Source organism: Pelodiscus sinensis, chromosome 4, assembly GCF_052426305.1.
Source record: "Pelodiscus sinensis isolate ZL-2025 chromosome 4, ASM5242630v1, whole genome shotgun sequence".
In the NCBI taxonomy this organism is placed as follows: domain Eukaryota; kingdom Metazoa; phylum Chordata; order Testudines; family Trionychidae; genus Pelodiscus; species Pelodiscus sinensis.
In genome coordinates this window covers 120,862,714-120,884,034 of record NC_143055.1, presented here as the reverse complement: position 1 = coordinate 120,884,034, position 21,321 = coordinate 120,862,714, and the positions used below count along the sequence as shown (strand labels likewise).

The following is a 21,321-nucleotide window of genomic DNA, read 5'->3' as shown; positions in this document are numbered from 1 at the left end:
GCCAAGGAGATAAAAACCTTTGTAAGTATTACAAAATATCCATTCTTTGTGTAGAAGAAAAGAGAAAATGTTCTTACTCATAGTGTACTTAAAGGAATCTACAGATTCATTTAGTTACAGTTAACTCTTGGCAATACTATAGTAAAGAATAAATAAGATCAAATCCCTCAACCTCTCTTCATAAGTCATGTGCTCCTGCCCCCTAATAATTTTTGTTGCCCTCCACTGGACTCTCTCTAATGCGTCCACATCCTTTCTATAGTGGGGGGCCCAGAATTGGATGCAAGACTCCAGATGTGGCCTCACCAGTGAAGAATAAAGGGGGAATAATCACTTCAGTTTATCTGCTGGCAATGCTCCTCCTAATGCACCCTAATATGCCATTAGCCTTCTTGGCTTCAAGGACACACTGTTGACTCCTACCCAGCTTCTCATCCACTGTAATCCTGAGGTCCTTTTCTACAGAACTGCTGCTTAGCCAGTCGGTCCCCATCCTGTAGCATGCTTGGGATTCTTCCATCCCAAGTGCAGGACTGTGCACTTGTGTTTGTTGAACCTCCTCAGATTTCTTTTGATCAAATCTTCCAATTTGTCTAGGTCACCCTGGACCTTATCCCTGCCCTCCAACATATCTACCTCTCCCCCAACTTAATGTCATCTGCAAACTTGATGGTTGAGGGTTCAATCTATCCCCTCAGCCAAATCGTTAATAAAGATGTTAACAAAATCAGGTCTAGAATTAACTCTTATGGCACTCCACTTGATACTGACTGCCAACCAGACATCAAGCTGTTGATCACTAACCTTTGAGACTGACAATCTAGCCAGCTTTCTATCTACCTTACCAATCCATTTATCCAATCTAAAGTTCTTTAACTTGCTGACCAGAATACTGTGGGAGACCATATCAAAAGCTGTGCTAAAGTCAAGGTATATCACATCCACCGACTTCCCTATGTCCATAGAGCCAGTTACCTCATCATAAAAGGCAATTAGATTGGTCAGGCATGACTTGCCCTTGGTGAATTCCTGATCACTTTCCTCTCTTCCAAGTGTTTCAAAATGGTTCCTTTAGGATCCCCCCCATAATTTTCCCAGAGACGGAGGTGAGGTTGACTCGTCTGTGGTTCCCTGGGTTCTCCTACTTTCTTATTTTAAAGATGGGCACTACATTTGCCTTTTTCCAATTGTCCGGCGCATGACTGCATGAGCCCTACAATGTCCCAGTCCCCACCCCTTGTGTTTTTTTCTCCATGCAGCTGCAACAGTGACTCTGTTAGGCGCTCTCCTGGATCCTCCAGCACAGATCAGAAGGTGAAAAAAATGTACACAGGATGAAATCTTTAATGAACAAATGCAATCTGCCTGCACTGACAGAGCACAACTGAATGCTTGGAGGAGAATGATGTTACAGAGCATACTCACTGAACAGGAGGAGAGGAGAACATGCAGGGAACACAACTGTAAGATGTAGGATGAGACCTTGAGGCACATGGGGGATCAAACAGAGCTGATGAGGTACATGAAGTAGAGGTGCAAGAAAAGTATCAGGAGTACAGAGTTCCCATGTACTCTCTGATAAACCACGAGGTTTACCGGTAGTTCGGAATAGGAATCCTAGTTCGAACTACCTAGTTTGAGCCCCGTGTAGCCGCGCTGCACGGGGTTCGAACCAGCGGGGTTTTAAAAATGGCGGCTCCCCGCTTATGCAAATGAAGCCTGGGAAATTCAAATCCCGGGCTTCATTTGCAAGTGCGGTATGCCTACATTACCCTCCTAGTTCGAACTAGGAGGGTAGTGTAGACATACCCTTACTTAGCCTGCGTTTTACTGCTCCTTACTGCAGTCCAGGCTGCCTGTGTATGGCTTCGTGAGCCACAGGATCAAGGGGTAGACTTGGTCTCCAAGGTCTCTATTGGCATTTCAACATCTCTAATGGTAATTTTCCAGTCTGGGAAGAAAGTTCCATCTTGTGGGTTTCTGAAGAGACTGGAGTTCCTAAAGATGTGCACATCATGTACCTTTCTCTACCATTCCACACTGATGTTGGCGAACGTGATCTGCCAGTGCCTTCAACACCCTTGAGAAGTACCCCTTGCAGTTTATGTACTTTTTGGCAAGATGGTCAAGTGCCAAGATAGGGACATGAATTCCATCTATTGTCCCACCTCAGTTAGGGAATCCCATTGCATTGAAGCCATCCACTATGTCCATCATGTAGAATAGTGATAGAGATGTAGCCGTGTTAGTCTGGGGTAGCTGAAGCAAAATGCAGGACAATGTAGCACTTTAAAGACTAACAAGATGGTTTATTAGATGATGAGCTTTCGTGGGCCAGACCCACTTCCTCAGATCAAATAGTGGAAGAAAGTAGTCACAACCATATATACCAAAGGATACAATTTAAAAAAATGAACAAATATGAAAAGGACAAATCACATTGCAGAACAGGAGGAGGATGCAGGGCGGGGGGGCGGGGGGGGAAGGAAGGAAGGTAAGTGTCTGTGAATTGATGATATTAGAGGTAGGGAGAGTGGGATGTTTACACTCTCTACAGAAAACCCACCGACTCATACAGTTACCTACATGCTTCCAGCTCCCATCCAGAACACACCACACGATCCATCGTCTATAGCCAAGCCCTTCGATACAACCGCATCTGCTCTAATCCCACTGACAGAGACCAGAAGCTTCAAGATCTCTACCAAGCATTTATAAACCTCAACTACCCACCCAGAGAAATAAAAAAGCAAATTGAAAGAGCCAGACGAATACCTAGAAACCATCTACTTCAAGACAGACCCAAGAAAACCAACAATAGAACACCACTTGTCATCACCTACAACCCCCAACTTAAACCTGTCCAACACATTATCAATAAACTACAGCCTATATTGGAACAGGATACCATACTCAAAGAGGCTCTGGGAGACAGACCCATAGTCTCCTATAGACGACCACCTAACCTCAAGATGATTCTTACCAACCACCACAGGACATACCACACTAATACCAACCCTGGTACCTTCCCTTGCAACAAACCCCGTTGCCAGCTTTGTCCACATATTCATTCTGCTGATACCATTATTGGACCTAACCAAGTGAGTTATAAGATCAAGAACACATATTCCTGCGCATCCAGAAATATAATCTATGCTATCATGTGCCGAAAGTGTCCGTCTGCTATGTACATTGGACAAACATCTCAGACACTTCGCCAAAGGATTAATGCCCACAAAACAGATATCAGACAAAATCACAAAGAGAAAACAGTTTCTTGCCATTTTAACCAGAAAGGACACTCTCTCAATGACTTAACCACCTGCATTCTGCTACAAAGACCTTTTACATCTGCACTTGAAAGGGAATCCTCTGAACTGTCATTCATGTTAAAATTCGACACTTTACAAAAAGGACTTAACAAACATTTGAACTATCTCACCCATTACCAAGACAGTTTCCCCAATTATCACCTCTAATACCATTAACTCACAAACATCCCACTCTCCCTACCTCTAATATCATCAATTCACAGACACTTACCTTCCTTCCTCCCCCCCCCCCCCCGCCCTGCATCCTCCTCCTGTTCTGCAATGTGATTTGTCCTTTTCATATTTGTTCATTTTTTTAAATTGTATCCTTTGGTATATATGGTTGTGACTACTTTCTTCCACTATTTGATCTGAGAAAGTGGGTCTGGCCCACGAAAGCTCATCATCTAATAAACCATCTTGTTAGTCTTTAAAGTGCTACATTGTCCTGCATTTTGCTATGTCCATCACATTTCTCAAAAATCACTATCCTTCCTAGCAGAAGCATGTTGATTACCTAGGCTACTTGGATCACAGCAGTCCACCCTTGATTTACAAACTCCAAATTAATTCCCAACTAACTGTAGCAATTTGGTATTGCGAGCTTCCAGGAGGCTACTGCCACTTTCTTCTCAACTGTCAGAGTGGGCCTCACCCTGGTAACGCTGTTCTTCATGAAAGTGGCCTTACACATGCAAAAGTTTTGTAGCCACTGGTCATCGTCCCATAGCTGCATAACTATGTGCTCTCACCAGTCCGTGCTTGTCTGACAGCACCAGAATCAGTGTTCCACCGTGTCAACAGGACCTACTGCTACAGCATATGCCAATTGCTCCACTCAATGGTTCCTGCACTTCTGTGTTTGTGGCCTCCTCGCATTCTTCCTTTTGCCCTGTTGTGGTGTCTGCATGGATAACCAGTGAACAAAGGGTGTGAAAAGATTGTTTGCTGTTGCTTTCAAGCAGGGAGGAAGGGAGAAGATGAGTGCATCATGGGAGGCTGATGACATGTACCCAGAACCACCTACTGCAATGTTTCTGTCCCATCAGAAATTGGGAGCCTAACCCAGAAGGCAAAGAGGCTTTTGACAGGCTAACCCAGAAGGCAAAGAGGCGTAGCGAAGAGGGTGCAAGCTGGAGTGCCACGCCAGAGGGGCGCCGGGCTGGGCTGGGAGCAAAGCGCACGCTGCTCTGGCCCACGTGATGCTTTTGAACAGAGACCGGGAGTTGGCTAAGTGCTCCCGGCTCTCTACACGCTGCGAGCTGAGGCAGCAGGGCCGGGTGGCAGCAGAAGCCACTTTAAAGGTTAGAATCCCTTACCTGGCTGTTCTGTTCCTCCTGTGCCTGGCTCTAAGTTTACCAGGTAGACCCCCCAAAAAATGGACACACTTGATTGTGAGTGGGGGGAGGGACCAGCCAGGAGGAAGGGGGGCGGGCTGGCGGGGGGGTATCAGGAGTTGGGGCGAGAGCTGGATGGGAGGAGGGGGGGCAGGAGGAAGAGGCGCGGGAAGCAGAGCTGGCGGGGGCGGGATGCAGCTGGAGTCCAACAGGCCGTGCCCCAGCAGGTGACCCAGCCCCCCCAAGAAAAAGCCGGTGATGGCGTTACCTCACCCAAAGTTCATCTTTAACTTTTTGTTTTGCACTGTGGCTTCCCCAGGTCTGTCTTCCTCCCTCCCTGCTCCTGGGGCTACAGACAAACAAGCCCCAGAGCCACTTTGAAAAGGTGCTGATTTGAAGCTGACTTTGAAGAGGTGCTAATTTCCCCCGGACAATAGGGGCCTTGGAGCTCGGCTCCTTCAATAATCCTTGATTAAAATAGTGATAGAAATGTAGCCCTGTTAGTCTGGGGTAGCTGAAGCAAAATGCAGGACTATGTAGCACTTTAAAGACTAACAAGATGGTTTATTAGATGATGAGCTTTCATGGGCCAGACCCACTTCCTCAGATCAAATAAAGCCTCGAATGTGGGCAGAGTTGCAAACAGCTGCTAGCTCAGACTCAGGAAGCAGCTCAGGGAACAAGCGGCACACATGCTTTCTGAGTGCCCGGACTTGGTTGCGGGACCCCCAAGCACCAGCTTAGGGGTCCCTCTCCCCACATCCAGACCCCCACGAGTACCCTGCCCCGGCCCCCTGAGTGCTGTGCTCTGCTTCTCACCCCCCCGTCCACACCCCCCACAAGTGCCCTGCCCCCCGTCCAGACCCCAATGAGTGCCCTGTCCCCCTGAGTGCTGTGCCCTGCCCCCCCATCCAGACCCCCAGTGAGTGCCCTGCACCCCCTGCCCAGGTCCCCTGAGTGCTGTGCCCTGCCCCCCCATCCAGACCCCCCATGAGTGCCCTGCCCCCCCATCCAGACCCCTACAAGTACCATGCCCCCCTGCCCAAAACCCCCACTGGTACCTGCTCCCTTGCCCAGACTCCACAAATGCCCTGCCCCCCCAGACCCCCATGAATACCATGCCCTCCTGCCCAGAACCCCCATTGGTACCCTGCCCCCCTGCCCAGTCCTGAGTGCCCTGCCCAGGGCCTCACCTGCCCCCTGCTTAGGGTGCCCCCTGTTTACGGCCTCACCAGGACTCTGCTCCTGCCTCCTACCTCCTGGCCAGACACCTATCCCCAGCTTGTTCCTGTAGCCTATTTTCCTTCCAGATTCTGCACCCCCATTCCAATCCCACTCACTGGCAGCCTTGTCCCGCACACTGGATCCCTCATTTTACCCCCACCTCAGAGTGTGGAAGGGTCCACAAATTCCACTAACCTTCAAACCCCAGAAGAATTAATCTGGCCTGATGCTTTGAGCCTCAGTTCTATCTACCCCCCATGGGACTGGGGTGCCAGGGCAGGGAGGTGACTCAGTTGGGGCCACATCAGTGGAGTATGGGGAGGGGGGCTAGGAGGGTTTTTTTGCATCTCACTTGTCTGTTCCCTGACTTATTTTTCTGTAGGTCAGTGACCCCTGACCCATAACAGGTTCCCTGCTCCTCCCAGGGTCGAGCTCAGCTATGCGACAGATTTGGGGCCCCCACCATTCGGCAGGAGGGGGCACCAATTTTGCCTTCGCCCCCGGGTGCCTAACACCCTCGCTACGCTTTTGACCAAGAAAGTTTATTGGCTTTTGACCAAGAAAGTTGGCAATAGTCTGTCTACTGAGATTTTCTTCCCTCCTAATTTGTTACTCCAAAGTGATCTATAGAAAAGTAACCTACCTAAGACAGCCACTGACTTTGCCTTAATCACTGTATTCAGTGCCAGGCATTCAAAACCGTTCCCAGCTGATTTTCAAATGTTATGGCTAGGGCAGAATTTTTAAGAGTTCATCAATAGAACTGTGAGGAAGAAATTAGGGAGGGATTTTGAGATTTCAAAATTTGGCTTCATTTTGAATCTGAATGAAACCCCAAATTTTTCAGTGAAGGAAAATTTTGGGGAAAAAAAGTTAGTTTCAGATTGATCAACATGATGTCATAAAAATATTTTAAAAAATCTAAATGAAAATTACTTTCAAAGTGAAAAATTCAAACGTTTATACCAAAAATGCATTGTATGAACTTCTCTTCTTGTATTTCTCCATAAGATATTTCACTGAAATCAATGCAGTTTTGCAAAGGTTTTTGATTTCCAAGGAACTGCATTTTCCAAAAGAAAATGATTCTGTCAAAGATTTTTTTGTACTAGCTCTACTCATCATCCATTAATTTACCTTAATTCGGGCCAGATTTTCATAAGTGCTTAACACCCCTCTTGTACCCTTGCATGCTGAGTTCTATTGAAAATTCTGGCCTTCCTGCCTAGATGCTGTTGTGATAGTCACATTAGGAAGGATTTTTGAAATAAAGAAATAAATTCTTAGTGCTCTCTAAAAAGTTATCCAGCACGTAAGCTGGCAGTCTGCCGAGCCAGATCCTTAGGTGGTATAAATGGGTGCAGTTCCAGTGACCTCATGAGAATTCTCAGAAACTTAATGACACTTTCTCTCTCTCTAGTTCAATCATATTTTCCCTCATTCAGGGGAAAGATCAGTGGCAGCTATGCTGATTTTAGCTCTTTGGAGGGCCTGCAGGTTCACTATGAATAAAAGAAACCATTTGAGACTTGTTTCTTATACTAAATGGTAGCTTCCTTCTGTTAATCAGATTAACATTTTGAAGCATATCTTCCAAGAACTTGGGCACTGATCAATTTATTCCTTTTCTCTTAGGCTATGTCTACACCGCAGGCTTCTTACGCAAGAGCTTTTTGTGCAAGATTTCTTGTGCAAAATGTTCTTGCGCAAGATGCGTCCACACTGCCAAGTGCTTTTGTGCAAGAGATGTGCTTTTGCACAAGAGCATCCTCGGCAGTGTGGACACTCTCTTGTGCAAGAAAGCTCTGATGGCCATTTTAGCCATAGGGGTTTCTTGCGCAAGAAACCCCTGTTGCCTGGCCACACATGCCTTTTTGCGCAAGAGTTCTTGTACAAAAAGGTTTATTCCTCATGGGAAGAGGAATAACTCTTGCGCAAAAAGCCCTGTGTTCTTACGCTTTACTGTACTTTTTCATGTGCAAGAACGGGCTTGAAGTGTGGATGCTCCACAAGTTATTGCGCAAAAACACCTGTTTTTGTGCAACAACTCTGCAGTGTAGACATAGCCTCTATGCGTTGGTATGAAAGAAAGAACTGAGAAAGCAACTTTGGGTTCATGGGTCTCCTTAAGTTACAAGGCGTTTCTGGCTCACTGAAAAGCCAGGGATCGTTCTAAGATATTTGTCAAAACTTGGGAGCAAGACAGTGAGGAGTAAAATGTTCCAACCTTTGGTAAATATTTTGTTAGAGTGAATGTTGAGAAAACAGTTTTCGGTGCAGAGGAAAGCACAGAGACAGAATCACTGTCTACATGACTAGTTGTGTGCATGAAACTGCTTTCACCTCCATCGTTAATTCTTACCTACCAAGGCATGTGCTGAGTTTTCATGATATTGGGCACATAATTCACTGATTTTTTAAATCATATGCCTATCTGTAATACTAACCAAAACCACCCCTACCCCAGAAGCATACCGACTCCCCAACCACCAAATTATTTCGAAGATCTCAGTGAGAAGGATCTCACCTCTATCCTCATTAGGTTACATCCTCCCTTCCTGTACCTTTGCCCCAGCAGCATCAAGTGCCACAGCCTCTCTCGTTGTCAGATCTCCCCTTCCAAGGCACTGGAGAGATCAAGCTGAAAAATCAGGGCTGGCCCTGCTTCCCTTTTCATCATCAGGCATAGTTGGTGCAAGGTCTTTGCACATTATCTCAAGACAGGATTCACAATGTCCATTTAACTAAAATAGAGGCAACTAGGCAAAACAATCCCCAGCCCCGTCCTCTATAGCTTCCTTATTGTATAAGAAGAAAAAATAAAGACATCAATCAAATTGTGCTATCATGGCAAATGCATCCCTAGGAGGCCATATACTTGGCCCCATTGTGTAAGGATTTGCATATAGAACTTCAAACACTGCATTCATGTCTGGCTAATAAGAATCTATACCCGATTTTCCTCTTTTCCCTAAATTTTAAACAACGTAACAGCAATTTCAGTAAGTTGACTTACGTGGATGTAAATGAGAGGAGAATCAGATCTTGGTGTGCATGCTGTTTCCTAGAATTACAAAACACCTTTTTTACTGAAGCTTTGTCCGAAACATAAATCATTTTAATTAATTGGGAGGGGGAAGCATAAAGACAGCTTGACATTATTACCACCGTCTCAGTTGTAAACCCAAAGATTTACTAGGTAGCTTTCTGGGAAACATGCTGAAGTCAAGAAACTAATTTAGAAAAATGTCAGAAGCCAAGTAACCGGTCTTATTTGTTTTGCCACAATTATATTTTAGAACCCATGGCCACTAGTCCAAGTGAAGTCCATGTCTGTACAATCTACTATGTATGACACCATGGGTTCTCAGTACAATCTCATTCCTAGGTGCTACAACTGGCCAAACAATATTCATCAAATATTTTTTTCAACTGATTTCACAATATTGGGCAAATAACAGCCTTAGCCTACATCTTCACTGCAAGTTTTTTTTGGCAGAGAATATGCTAATGAGGGACTCTTTAGCATGCGTCGCAAGCTCATTAGCATATTTTCTGCTGTTTCTTTTCACGCAAAGGGTTTTTGTGCAAAAAGAAGCAGCGTGGATGTTGGGGTTTTTTTTTGCACAAAAGCCCTGTATCGCACAAGATCCTTATGCCTGTCCCAGAGAGGCATAAGGATCTTGCACAAAACAGGGGTTTTGTGCAAAAAAAACCCCCAACATCCACGCTGCTTCTTTTTGTGCAAAAACCCCTTGAACAAAAAGAAACAGCAGAAACTATGCTAGTGAGAGCATGACTCAGGCTAATGAGTCCCTCATTAGCATATTTTCTGCCAAAAAAACTGGCAGTGTAGACGAAGCCTTGCTGTTATTTTAGTTCTACAGAGAACAGTTTAGTACTACAGATAAGCATACAATTAAAAAACCAGTGAATTATTTGCCCACATGATTAATTGATGAATACTAGTTGCCCAGCTCTAGTCCCTAGGAATTAGGCACACTTAACTTGAAGCAAAGGGGGAACACAGTGCTGCTCCCTCTGCAGTGAGGACACCAGAGCAATCCTATCAGAGGTAGAATCCTAGGGCTGAAAGAGACCTCAAGAAGACATTGAGCCTAGCACCCTGCTCAAAGCAGGACCAACCCCAACTAAATCTTTACTTGGATTAGAGGCTGTGAAATTTACTATGCACCTGGCTACTACAGGCTGAACTTCTCTAATCCGGCACTCTCTGGTCTGGCAACATCAGCGGTCAGGCATGATTTTAGTTAGCTGGATGTTCACTTATGGTTTCCCATGGTTACATAAAGTTTGTTTACAGTCACCAGTCCTGGCTCTCAGTTCTGTGCTGGTTTTTAGCACTAATTTATTCCTAAATGTCTTTTAACATCCTAGAAAGCAGTATTGACTTCCCATGGGGTGGCTAATCCTCTGGATCAGCACCAGTCAGGGTCCAAGGGTGCTGGACTAGAGCGGTTCAATCTGTACGCACTTTCTCTGGGCAAATTGCTCCAGGAGAAGCAGCCCATGAACTCCCTTGAGAAAAGCAGCTACAATTCTACTAGCATTCATATGGTTTATTGTAGGGGCTGGGAAGTCAGCTTTCTACAACTCTCTGCATGCCGCTATTTAAGCAACATACTAAATAACAAAGCCACCATCATTTGTAGACTGCAAGCTCCTCAGGGCAGAAACCTCGCCTTTTCCATGGTCTCTACAAGATGAAACAACAGTGTCACCATTTAACACACAAGCTACCGAGGGCTGAGTTCTGGAATATTCAGCATCTGAAGTATTCTGTTTAGATGAATGGCGATGCTAACTGAGGTCACGATTGCTATGGCTTCTGTTGAGCGGAATGGAGGGCAGCCATTCCTGTCAAGGACAGTAGGGTCAGGGTCCCAGAAACATGAAATCCATTAAAGCACATGATCCAACCAATATTTGTTGGGAAATTCACAAAGCTTTGGAGCAAAAGTTAAAGTTTGCATTGAGCTGAGTTTCTGGTATCTGCCTAAGTTATTCAGAACTAAGAAAATAAAGTTTGTTGGTCTAATTCTCATTTTCACTATAGCCCCTTTACACTCTGGCATGTAATGTACGTTAAGCAAAGGGACCTTAAGCCTGGTCTCTATACAGTTTTTTGTACTAGTGAAAGTGTTTTGATTAAGAGTGTACTTTTTGTAACCAGTTATTATGCTAATGTAGCCTTGGTCATGGTGGTATAAAGGTGTCATATACTGGTAAAACTTATTCTCCCTCTTGTATGGGAAGAGATTTGATGGCAATGTAACTGTATCCCTACCATGTGGATTGTACCACTTTAACCACACTGGTATAGTTCAAGTCGTATAAAGATTGTAAACAAGCCCTCCATGTAAATGATAATCAGGCCCCTTTGTTTACCCTTGAGTAGCCCATCAGGGATCATGGAGGGGCTCTTTCCCCTCCGAGTCAGTGGACGGCCACTCTGACCACTGAGTCCTTGAAGTCCTTACTCTTGGGCCTGTGGTCAGACCAGAGCAATAGTTGGTGGGTCAATCACCCTCTTCAGGGCTGGCAGCTCTAGTCCTCGGCCTCGGGACGATGCTCAGGTTGAGCCAACCATCCAGGTTCTATATAGCCCTGGCATGGGATCAGAGCAGGATGGCAACCAAACAGTCAGAACAATGTTCCCAGGCCCTGGTTTGGTTCACGGCAGGGCAGCAAACAGTGCAGTGGCCCCAGCCCTTCATTCTCAAGGTCTTTCTGTCAGGCACCTTTCACCCCACTAACTGTGGGACTCTTGTACATTTTAAAGCTGGCGGCTGCGTGCAGCCCAGGGCCCGCAGGAAGTCCCTTGTGCATTTCGATAGGCGCTTCCGCATTTCAAAGTGGAAGCACCCACGTGGAGCCCAGAGTCAGTGGGACTTCCTGCTGGCCCCAGACTGCACGTGGAGTTCCAATTTTGAAATGCAGAAGTGCCGATTGACTAGGCGAGTAGTCGATGGAAATTCCATCAACTACTCAACTAGTAAATTAATCATTATTTAACATCCTTAGTTGGAAAGAGACAAATATAGGCCTTGCTCCTGTTCCCTCTGAGGACAACGGAAGCAGGTTTGGATCCACAATAAAACCAAAATACTAGAAAAGGCTCATGGTTGTGGTGGAGAACATGTTACTTCCCCATAACAGCTCTGTAACTTCCTCATAACAGCTACAATTTACACTAAAGCAACATCTTTATAACGCCCGCATGCTGAGGGAAAAAAAAAAGATGGAGAGAGAGAGAGAGAGAAAGAGAGAGAGAGAGAGAAAAGTAGCAGTTTTTCCTGGAAAATACTAAATTTTCAAACATATCCCTATTGAGGCTCAATAGCTATCACTGCCTAAGTTCAGATAAGAAAAATAACAACTTTCTGTAGAAAGGGGAGGGAGCTATAAAAGTTCCTGTTCATTGGATATGCGGAGACTTGCTAGAACGGGCTTCACGGATTCTACCCAGACATTAATTTATGTTATGAAGTGAGTTGGAGCTAATAAGTTAATTGGAAGTTTCACATACAGGAAAGTGATATAGTGTGTTTGTAGTGTAATCAGCACATTGCTTTTCCATACTGGTCAGCAGTGGGAATCTCTCAGCACAGCATGTGGTGTTTGCCAACTTGTGTTAATCTTGTTTCCATAGGAGGCAGAAGTACGATTGCTTTTCATAGAGCACCTTGAACCAACCTCAACAATTACCCTCCAGGACTTAGTTCAGACACAGGGAATACACAGGGAAAAAAGAATACAGTGTATGCATCCCTAGGCTGCGTGGTGCTGAGGTGAAGACAACTGCCTTAATCACAAACAGAAAAATATAGAGGGCTGTGGTGAGAGAAAAGTCAGCTGCTTGAGAGGTTTCCCCTTTTTCTGTATCATCTGGGCTACATGCAGCCCATTGCCCTTCTGCAAAAAAATGGAGATATGACTAGGACCCAATATTCTTTACTGCCTATGTGAACAAAAATCTATATGACAAAAGACTAGTTCATGCTGCACTCAAAGCAGATTCACTTCTAGTATACATTAGTTTGTATGAGACCAGAATCTGGCCTGGAACCTTAAAGGCAGATTCTAATACCTTTACTCAACGTTTAATTGTACTGGGAGTTGTTATCATTGAAACAGATCTTGGCATATCTTGTGGGGTAAGTGTTATTAAAAGCGATGTAGGGTATGACACTATGCCTTCATATTTTTGTAACCCCTCCTGTTCGCTAGCCCAGTGTGAAGTTATTCAGCATAGGGGAAGGGTTGTGGGAGGCTAGGCCTGAGGCTGCTTGGTGTGCTCTGCATTGTGTATTGTGTGTGTGTGCACCTCAGACCAGACCCACTCAGACAAGCCACCAGGAACAGGCTTTATTCTGTAAAAAACATAAAACAGGATCACATTTGAGCAGCCCCTCCTCTCAGCATGCAGCCTGTGTGCTACTTCTAGCACAGTCCCTGTTGAGACCCTGCCGGGGGCAGAGGGTACATCCTGGCAGGAACCAGGAAGTTCTCCCAACATGCTGCGGTTTGTAGTCCACAACTTGTAGTTCCCAGGGCTGCTGCTGAAATACACTGGACCTTGGGCTACATTTTTATGGAAATATATGTTTGAATATGAATATGCATAACTTGAATATCCTTTATGTAAAGTAGGGCAAACAACCTATAATTCAAGAGCCTGTGATCCCCTAAATGTGTATATTGAATTTGTATGTATGTATCATTCTTGTGTGTGAAGTTACAAATATGAAATGTAAACCTGTTTTACTAATTCTGGGTCTTCTAGTGAAAGCTGTCAGTGGTACTTAAGAAACTTAATGGCCCGAAGATAATCGTCTGTAAATGGTTTTGTTTTTCCTGTAGGCCTAAACTACAAACATGTAACCATGCCACCTGATGTTGGAATCTATCTTGAATATGACATTTTTCCATTGGGATGGGGAGAATGGAACAAAGACTTTCTGCCCTGGGAAAATTCTATTTAAGGGATGGGAATCAATCAGTTATAGTCTTCAGGTGGCTTTTGAAACAGCCTCTCCACCCTAAGAAGATACACAAAAACACTTGAAAGAAAAGAGAATTGTAACGTGAGGTGTGGAGGAGCATTGCTGGGCCCGGTCAGAGGAAAAGATTAGCTCAGACTTGTAGAATTTTACTTGAAATAAGGACTTGAGTGAGGACTTATGATTTGTAACAACTTCTCTTGGTGTATTTGGTGTAGCTGGTGTGTTTTGTTTATTTTAGGTTAGTAACTTGCTTTGATTTGACTGTTTTCACTCACAATCACTTAAATCCTACTTTTTATACTTAATAAAACACTTGTTTATTATCAAACCGAGTGTAAATCATTCTTACCTAAGGGGGAGGGGGAATCACCAGCTATGCATATTAGCCAAATATATGAGTAAATTTAGGGAACTGTGGGTTGGATGAATGGGTGCACTGTGGATTAACTGTGGGTGCGCTGTGCAGTGGCCGCTAAATCTGGGCATCATGTAGCAAAACCCTTTTGTGCATGTGGACCTTTACAACTTCCAAGGCTCTTCAGAGTTCTTTCCCACACTCATAAACACTGATGTCTCTCAGAGCTTTCTCTCTGGAGGCCTGCTTCTGGTCTATGGGTCCATGGCTCTCTCCTGACCCTTTGCTCGAATTCCAGGTTTGGGAGAGGGTCCCAGCTCCTCCCACCAAACTCCCACCTTACTTCTATTGTCTGAAGTCCTTTCTGCATTAGTTCCCTGACTTGGCACCAGCTCAGCCTCATGCTCCTGCACTCTAAAATGATGCACTAATTGTTCTATGACTCCAATTAACCCTTTAATTACTATTGTGGGGGTTCATACCCCATTACAGACTGATTCACTTCTGTCAAATCATCAGACTCATACTGGCATAAAAATGCAAAGGTTTATCAGGCACAATATATATAGTGATTCAGATCCCTCTCTTGTATATTACCATTGTAGGCAGTGGAATTACTCTTGGGATAAATAGGGCCCAATATTTATAGCATATCTATGTACTGTACAAAAATACAAATTGTCTTTAGCAAATATCTAATATATCTCTTCTAGCTATCTGTGTAATAAAAATCTGCTGCAATATTTATTTACTGTGTTATTCAGAAGCTGGAAGTGAAGCCTGGAGTCACATGAATGGATTTGAGAGAGCACTGTTTGCTTTTCAACTGCAAGGCTATAACACTGCAGGGAAATTTGATTTATGAAACCTACCTTCCATGTCTGCTCTGGTTCCTGTTCTGTTGCTTAATTTAGCAACAAGGAATGCGCTTCTGATTGGCTGCCCATAAAATATCCCTGTGATTAGTCTCTCTCTAGTGTGGGTCCCTTTCTTCAAGAATGTGAATGCATGTTGTGTTGCATACAAACAGAATGGGCTAAGGCAAAAGCTGCCTGGCTTTATGGTGATCAACCAAACACTTTCTGCTGGCAACCCTGAAATCTCTCCTTAAAACACACCAATTTCAGCCTTCCAGTTGCCATTTCCTACACTTCCACCTATGCTCTCCCTAGTACTTTATTCTTAGTAACATATCCTTCCAAATAAAATTGTGAGCTCTGAGTCAGGGACCACAGGTTATCATCTAAATCAGTATGCCAAACAGAGGCAATATTTAAGATGATATGAGCTATGTATCAGTAAGTGGATGCAAGTAAATGTAACAATCTTAGCTGCGCTAACTTTCCACACTGAGTAACGGAGGTTATGTCTAGACTGCAGAGCTTTTCCGGGATACCTTTGGTATCCCGGAAAAGCTCTGCCACATCCAAGGAACACATCTGCTTTTTCAGAACACTTTCTGAAAAAGCAGACATGTTCTTTTGGCATCCCTGTATTCCTCATTGTATGAGGAAAAAGGGATGTTCTGAAAGAGGATATCCATCTGTGAAGAATGAGCAAGGAAACTCAAAATGTCATAAACTTTGGATTTATTGATTTGACCAAAAAAACAGAGAAAACGCGATCAGCGAAGTGCAAATTCTGTGGGGTTGTAATCACTGATGGCATTGCAACAACTTCCAATTTTTTGCACCATATAAAAACCCATCCGGGAAAGCACAACGAGTACGAAAACTATCTGCGACAAACCACGATTGATCCCGCCTCACAGTGTAAAATATCAGATTTCATTATCAAGCATGATGATCAAGGTGTTTATGGAATAAATCATCCCAAACAAAGAAGAATAGTCAGTTCTTTGGTTAGGGAACTGATAATCGGTTGCTCACTACCACTTTCAATAGCAGAAAAACCGCAGTTCGGGTGATTTTGTCATGTGTTGGATCCCCAGTCACGAGAAATAAGTCGGTCTTCGGTTATGACAGAACTGAACAATTTGTACCATAATGTGAAAGCTGATGTGTTGGCACTTCTTACTGAGGCGGACACAATTGCATTGACGCTTGACATCTAGTCAGATAGAAGAATGAGAGGCTTTTTGGGAGTAACCACCCACATGATAATACGGTACGCACTCGTGACAAAATTGTTGTCGTGTGAAAGGTTCCTTGGCCAGCATACTGGGGAGAAAATTGCAGAAGTGTTTGAGAACATATGTGATTCTTATAAAATCAAGGATAAAATTAGATATGTTATAACAGACAATGCTGCGAGCATGCGTAAAGCATTCACTGTAGCATTTAACAACCATGAATCAGAGCAGCAAATTGATATGCAAGATGACACTTTGGAAAATGAAGAATTATGGGAAGACTTAAACCCAGAAGTTGTTACATCAGTCATCCATCAGGTAAACTCAAGCGGACCTCCAATTAAGAGACTAAGTTGCTTTGCTCATACTCTGCAACTCCCTGGTCTCAAGGATGTGAAGTTATATGGTGCCCAGGCAAAAGTGTCAAAAATCTGCAGCCTTCTTCACACAAGTACCCTATTCAAGGAAGCCTTTGAAAGAAGGTTTGGTCTTCAAGCTATTATTCCCCAAACCAATGCCACCAGGTGGAACAGTACTCTCAGGCAAATAAATGCTTTTTTGTCCCTGGATGAATAAAAGCTGAAACACATGCTTAAAGAACAAAACCAATATAATTTAAAACCCAGCCAGAGGGATTATTCCCAACTAAGAGAACTAGCATTGCTACTCCAGCCATTTCTGGACACCACAGATCAAGTACAAGGTGAACAGGATGTTACGATTTCAGCAGTGGTGCCATCAATAATTGGACTATACTACCACCTTTTGGAATTTATTCCCACATACTTGGGGAACATGGTTAGAGCTTTAAGAAGCAGTATTGAAAAATGTTTCATTGGCATTTGTATTAATGCTGGTTTGATACCATTACCAAATCCTTTGGATGACACAGAAAAATCACTATGGCTTTCAGTCATTTCATGTACTTTCTGGTGGCCGTGTTAGATCCTAATTTCTGGTGGCTGGAAAAAATTAGTTCTGATGATGCTAAAACTAATGCTGTGAAAGCAGAAATTGTTTCACAACTTCAGCAGCTTTGTTCAAACCGTCACAGTTTATCTGCCTCTAGCTGTACTGGCTGTGACAATGTCTCAAACTCTGATGCTGATGGCCCACTAGTTAAAAAATCAAAACATGCATCCTCACTGTACATTAATCAAAGGCCAGCTAACACCACCACACCACAGCCAGGAAATTTTGATGATGAGCTGTGGTGTTATCAAGAGCTAACTGCTAAGATACCCCCAACAGATGATGGAATTGATGTGATGTCTTTCTGGAAAAGTCATGGAGAAAGCCTTCCGTTGTTGCACAAGGCTGCTATGAGTGTGTTTATGGTTCCTGCCAGTAGTGCACTGGTTGAAAGGGTGTTTAGCCAAGGAAGGATTGTAATGCGCCCACATTGTGCCAAATTGGTGATAATGTGGTGGAAAAGATAGGAGGGTATGTCTACATGAGGGTATGTCTACATGGTGGAAAAGATAGGAGGGTATGTGGTATGCCTACATTACCCCGCTAGTTCGAACTAGCGGGGTAATGTAGGCATACCACACTTGCAAATGAAGCCCGGGATTTGAATTTCCCGGGCTTCATTTGCATAAGCGGGGAGCTGCCATTTTTAAAACCCCGCTGGTTCGAATCCTGTGCAGCGCGGCTACACGGGGCACGAACTAGGTAGTTCGAACTAGGCTTCCTAGTTCGAACTACCGTTACTCCTCATTTCACGAGGAGTAACGGTAGTTCGAACTAGGAAGCCTAGTTCGAACTACCTAGTTCGTGCCCCGTATAGCCGCGCTGCACGGGGTTCGAACTAGCGGGGTTTTAAAAATGGCGGCTCCCCACTTATGCAAATGAAGCCCGGGAAATTCAAATCCTACTTTCAGGTAGGAATAAGAGATCCTCCAGAAAAGGGCTTTATTCCGGAGGATCGTGCCAGTCTAGACGCTTTTTTCCGGCTTTTCCCCAAGCCAGAAAAAAAGCGGCGGACATGTTTATTTAAATCCCGCGGGGGATATTTAAATCCCCCGCGGATTTCCCTATTCTGATGTACCTGCTTTGCATGACTTTTCCGGAATTTGGGGCCAGTGTAGACGTAGCCATCGTGTGTAGTTTGTTACCTTTTAGCTGACTAGTCAAAAACTAAACAAGACTACTAGTAGTTAGCAAGTACATCAAGTATGATTCGGATTTATGTTAATAAATGAAAACAGATAGTGATTATTGTTATTTATCGATATTGATGGCTTGGACAAAAGTGACTTGACATTTTTTAAATTAAGACTTGAGACTCAAGACTCGACTTGAGAGTTGAACTGTAGTGACTTGAGACTCGACTTGGACTTGACAATGATGACTTGAAGACAACACTGCAATACTGGTTCTCAATCAGAGGTATGTTTAGCCCTGGGGGTATGTAGAAGATGCCATGGGGTACATCAACTCATCTAGATATTTGTCTAGTTTTACAACAGGCTACATAAAAAGCACTAGCACAATTATCTGAAAAGGTTGAGAGCCACTGTTATGTTACTTATCATTAGGTTCTGCCATTACTTTTTCTACTCCAAAAGACTAAGGCTATGTCTAGACTTCAGGCTTCTCTTGGAAGAAGCATTTCTGGAAGAGATCTTCCGAAAAAACATCTTATGAAAGAGAGCATCCACACTAAGTGGATGTTATCTCACATTTAAGTTGTGATTACTATGGATGGAGTGACCTCCAGGACTCCATTTACCCTCACAGCAGTCGAAAAACAATGAAAAGAAAGATGATATTTGGAGCATGGAACGTTCGCACCCTCTTGGACAGGGAGAATACTGTGAGACCTGAGAGAAGAATGGCCCACATAGCAAGAGAACTGGCACGCTATAACATTGACATAGCCACCTTGAGCAAGACCAGACTTGCAGAGGAAGGATCCAGCTGCAAACTGAAAGGAGGTTACACCTTCTTCTGGAAAGGCAAGCCAGAAAACAAAGACAAAATCCATGGAGTGGGACTTGCCATTAAGATATCACTTCTGCGCCAGTTTCCTGACTTACCAACTTGCATCAGTGATCGTCTGATCAAGTTCCACTTCCCCCTCAACCCCTTTCATCACATCACAGTCATCAGCGCTTATGCCCCCACTCTGACCAGCAGCGATGAAGCAAAAGAGAGTTTCTACAAGGACCTTGATCGTCTTGCGAAAGCAACTCCTCCTAGTGACAAGCTTCTCCTGTTGTGGGACTTCAACGCCAGAGCGGGCAAGGACTATAGGAACTGGAAAGGGGTGCCGGGGCATCACGATGTTGATAACATGAATCCCAGTGGCCTCCCTTTGCTGATCTTGTGTGCAGAAAATGACCTGACAATTACCAACACTCTCTTCAGGCAGGCCGATAAATACAAGACCACATGGATGCACCCGAGATCAAAACTGTGGCACCTGATTGACTATGTCATCAGTTGCAGGCGGGACATGTGTGATGTTAAGATCACTAGGGCCATGTGGGGAGCTGAGTGCTGGACTGATCATAGACTCATCAGATCTGTCCTTATGCTGCACATTACAGCATTGTACCGCAAGAAGCCCAAGGTTGTCAGACCTTCGTTCAGCATTGGGAAGCTGCAGCATATTGGTCATCGTGAGCAATTCGCAGCCTGCCTTGACGATGTGCTGACATCCCATGGACTCTTGACTGGAGACCCAACACAAAAATGGGACCAGTTCAAAACCTTTGTGACGGAGTCAGCTAAGTCGACACTAGGACTAAAAAAGAGAGTTCACCAAGACTGGTTTGACGAAAATGATGAGACCATTATGAAGATCTTAAAGGAATAACAGAATGCATTTTTGGTATGGCAAAATGATGAGTCCACAATCTCCAAACATGACCATTTCAAGCACCTTCAGAGTCGGGCGCAGACAGCACTTTGCAGAATTCAAGATGAGTGGTGGGAGAGAAAAGCTGATGAAGTCCAACATTATGCTGAAACTAAGAACTCCAAGATGTTCTTCAGTGCTATCAAAGCTGTATATGGACCTTCAAAGCCAAGTACTGTAGCACTCCTGTCTGCAGATGGCATGACCCTCCTGAGGGAAAAGAGCAGCATCAATGATAGGTGGAGAGAGCACTTCAGCAACCTTCTCAATAGCCCTCCATTGTCGACTCTACAGATCCCTAGATCAGAATCCCACATAGACAGTCTTGACGTACCCCCTACAATGGATGAGGTCAAAAAGGCAATCAGCCAGACTAGCTCTTGCAAAGCCCCTGGGATAGACGGTATTCCTGCTGAAATTTTCAAGGGAGCAGGACCAGTATCACTCGAAGCCTTTCATAGCATTTTGACCAGCATCTGGGAAGAAGAAGACATGCCCAAAGACTTTAGGGATGCCACAATCATCTCACTCTTTAAGAACAAGGGCAATAAAGCTGACTGTGGAAATTACTGGGGCATCTCCCTTCTCTCTACTCTGGGGAGATCTTGGCTCGAGTAATCCTTAACCATCTGATCACCAGGATCTCAGAGGAGAACCTACCAGAGGCACAGTGCGATTTCCGTCCAGGTTGCAGCACCAATGACATGATCTTTGCTGTTTGTTAGGTCCAGGAAAAGTGCATAGAGCAGAACTTGGATCTATATGCCGTCTTTATAGACCTGACCAAGGCATTTGACACCATCAACAGAGAAGCCCTGTGGATTATCATATTAAAATTCGGCTGCCCGAGAAGATTTGTCAGCCTCATATGTCTGTTCTTTGTTTTTTCGAATGGCGAGTTTTCAGATCCATTTGAGATATCCAATGGCGTGAAGCAAGGGTGTGTGCTGGCCCCAGTGCTATTCAACCTCTTTTTTATGTGCGTCCTCAGGATTTGCTGCTCTCCCCCCTTCAATCTCTATTGAAGGAACAGAGATAAAAACTGTGGATGAGTTTAAGTACCTCGGCAGCGTGATAGCCAATGATTGCACCCTTGACAAAGAAATCAGT

General features: G+C 44.4%; 2 protein-coding genes across 3 annotated transcripts in view; one reads left to right on the top strand and one right to left on the bottom strand.

Annotated features, from left to right (window-relative positions):
- Positions 1-10,627, bottom strand: part of GPRIN3 (GPRIN family member 3) — a 98,248-nt gene extending 87,621 nt beyond the window's left edge. Inside the window, exons 1-2 of one of the 2 annotated variants that reach the window (XM_075929591.2) lie at positions 10,534-10,627; positions 8,889-8,936 (exon numbers count right to left, since the gene is read on the bottom strand). The gene's annotated coding sequence lies outside the window, so the exon portion shown is untranslated. Of the gene's footprint in view, positions 1-8,888; positions 8,937-10,517 lie in introns of both variants that reach the window. The other variant, XM_075929592.2, reaches the window with a different exon arrangement.
- An 8,486-nt stretch (positions 10,628-19,113) lies between these two features.
- On the top strand, positions 19,114-20,169 carry LOC149524575 (protein CFDP2-like). The gene has a single exon (XM_089778206.1). The coding sequence runs from the start codon at positions 19,114-19,116 to the stop codon at positions 20,167-20,169; it is 1,056 nt and encodes a 351-aa protein (XP_089634332.1).
- Positions 20,170-21,321: the final 1,152 nt, after the last annotated feature.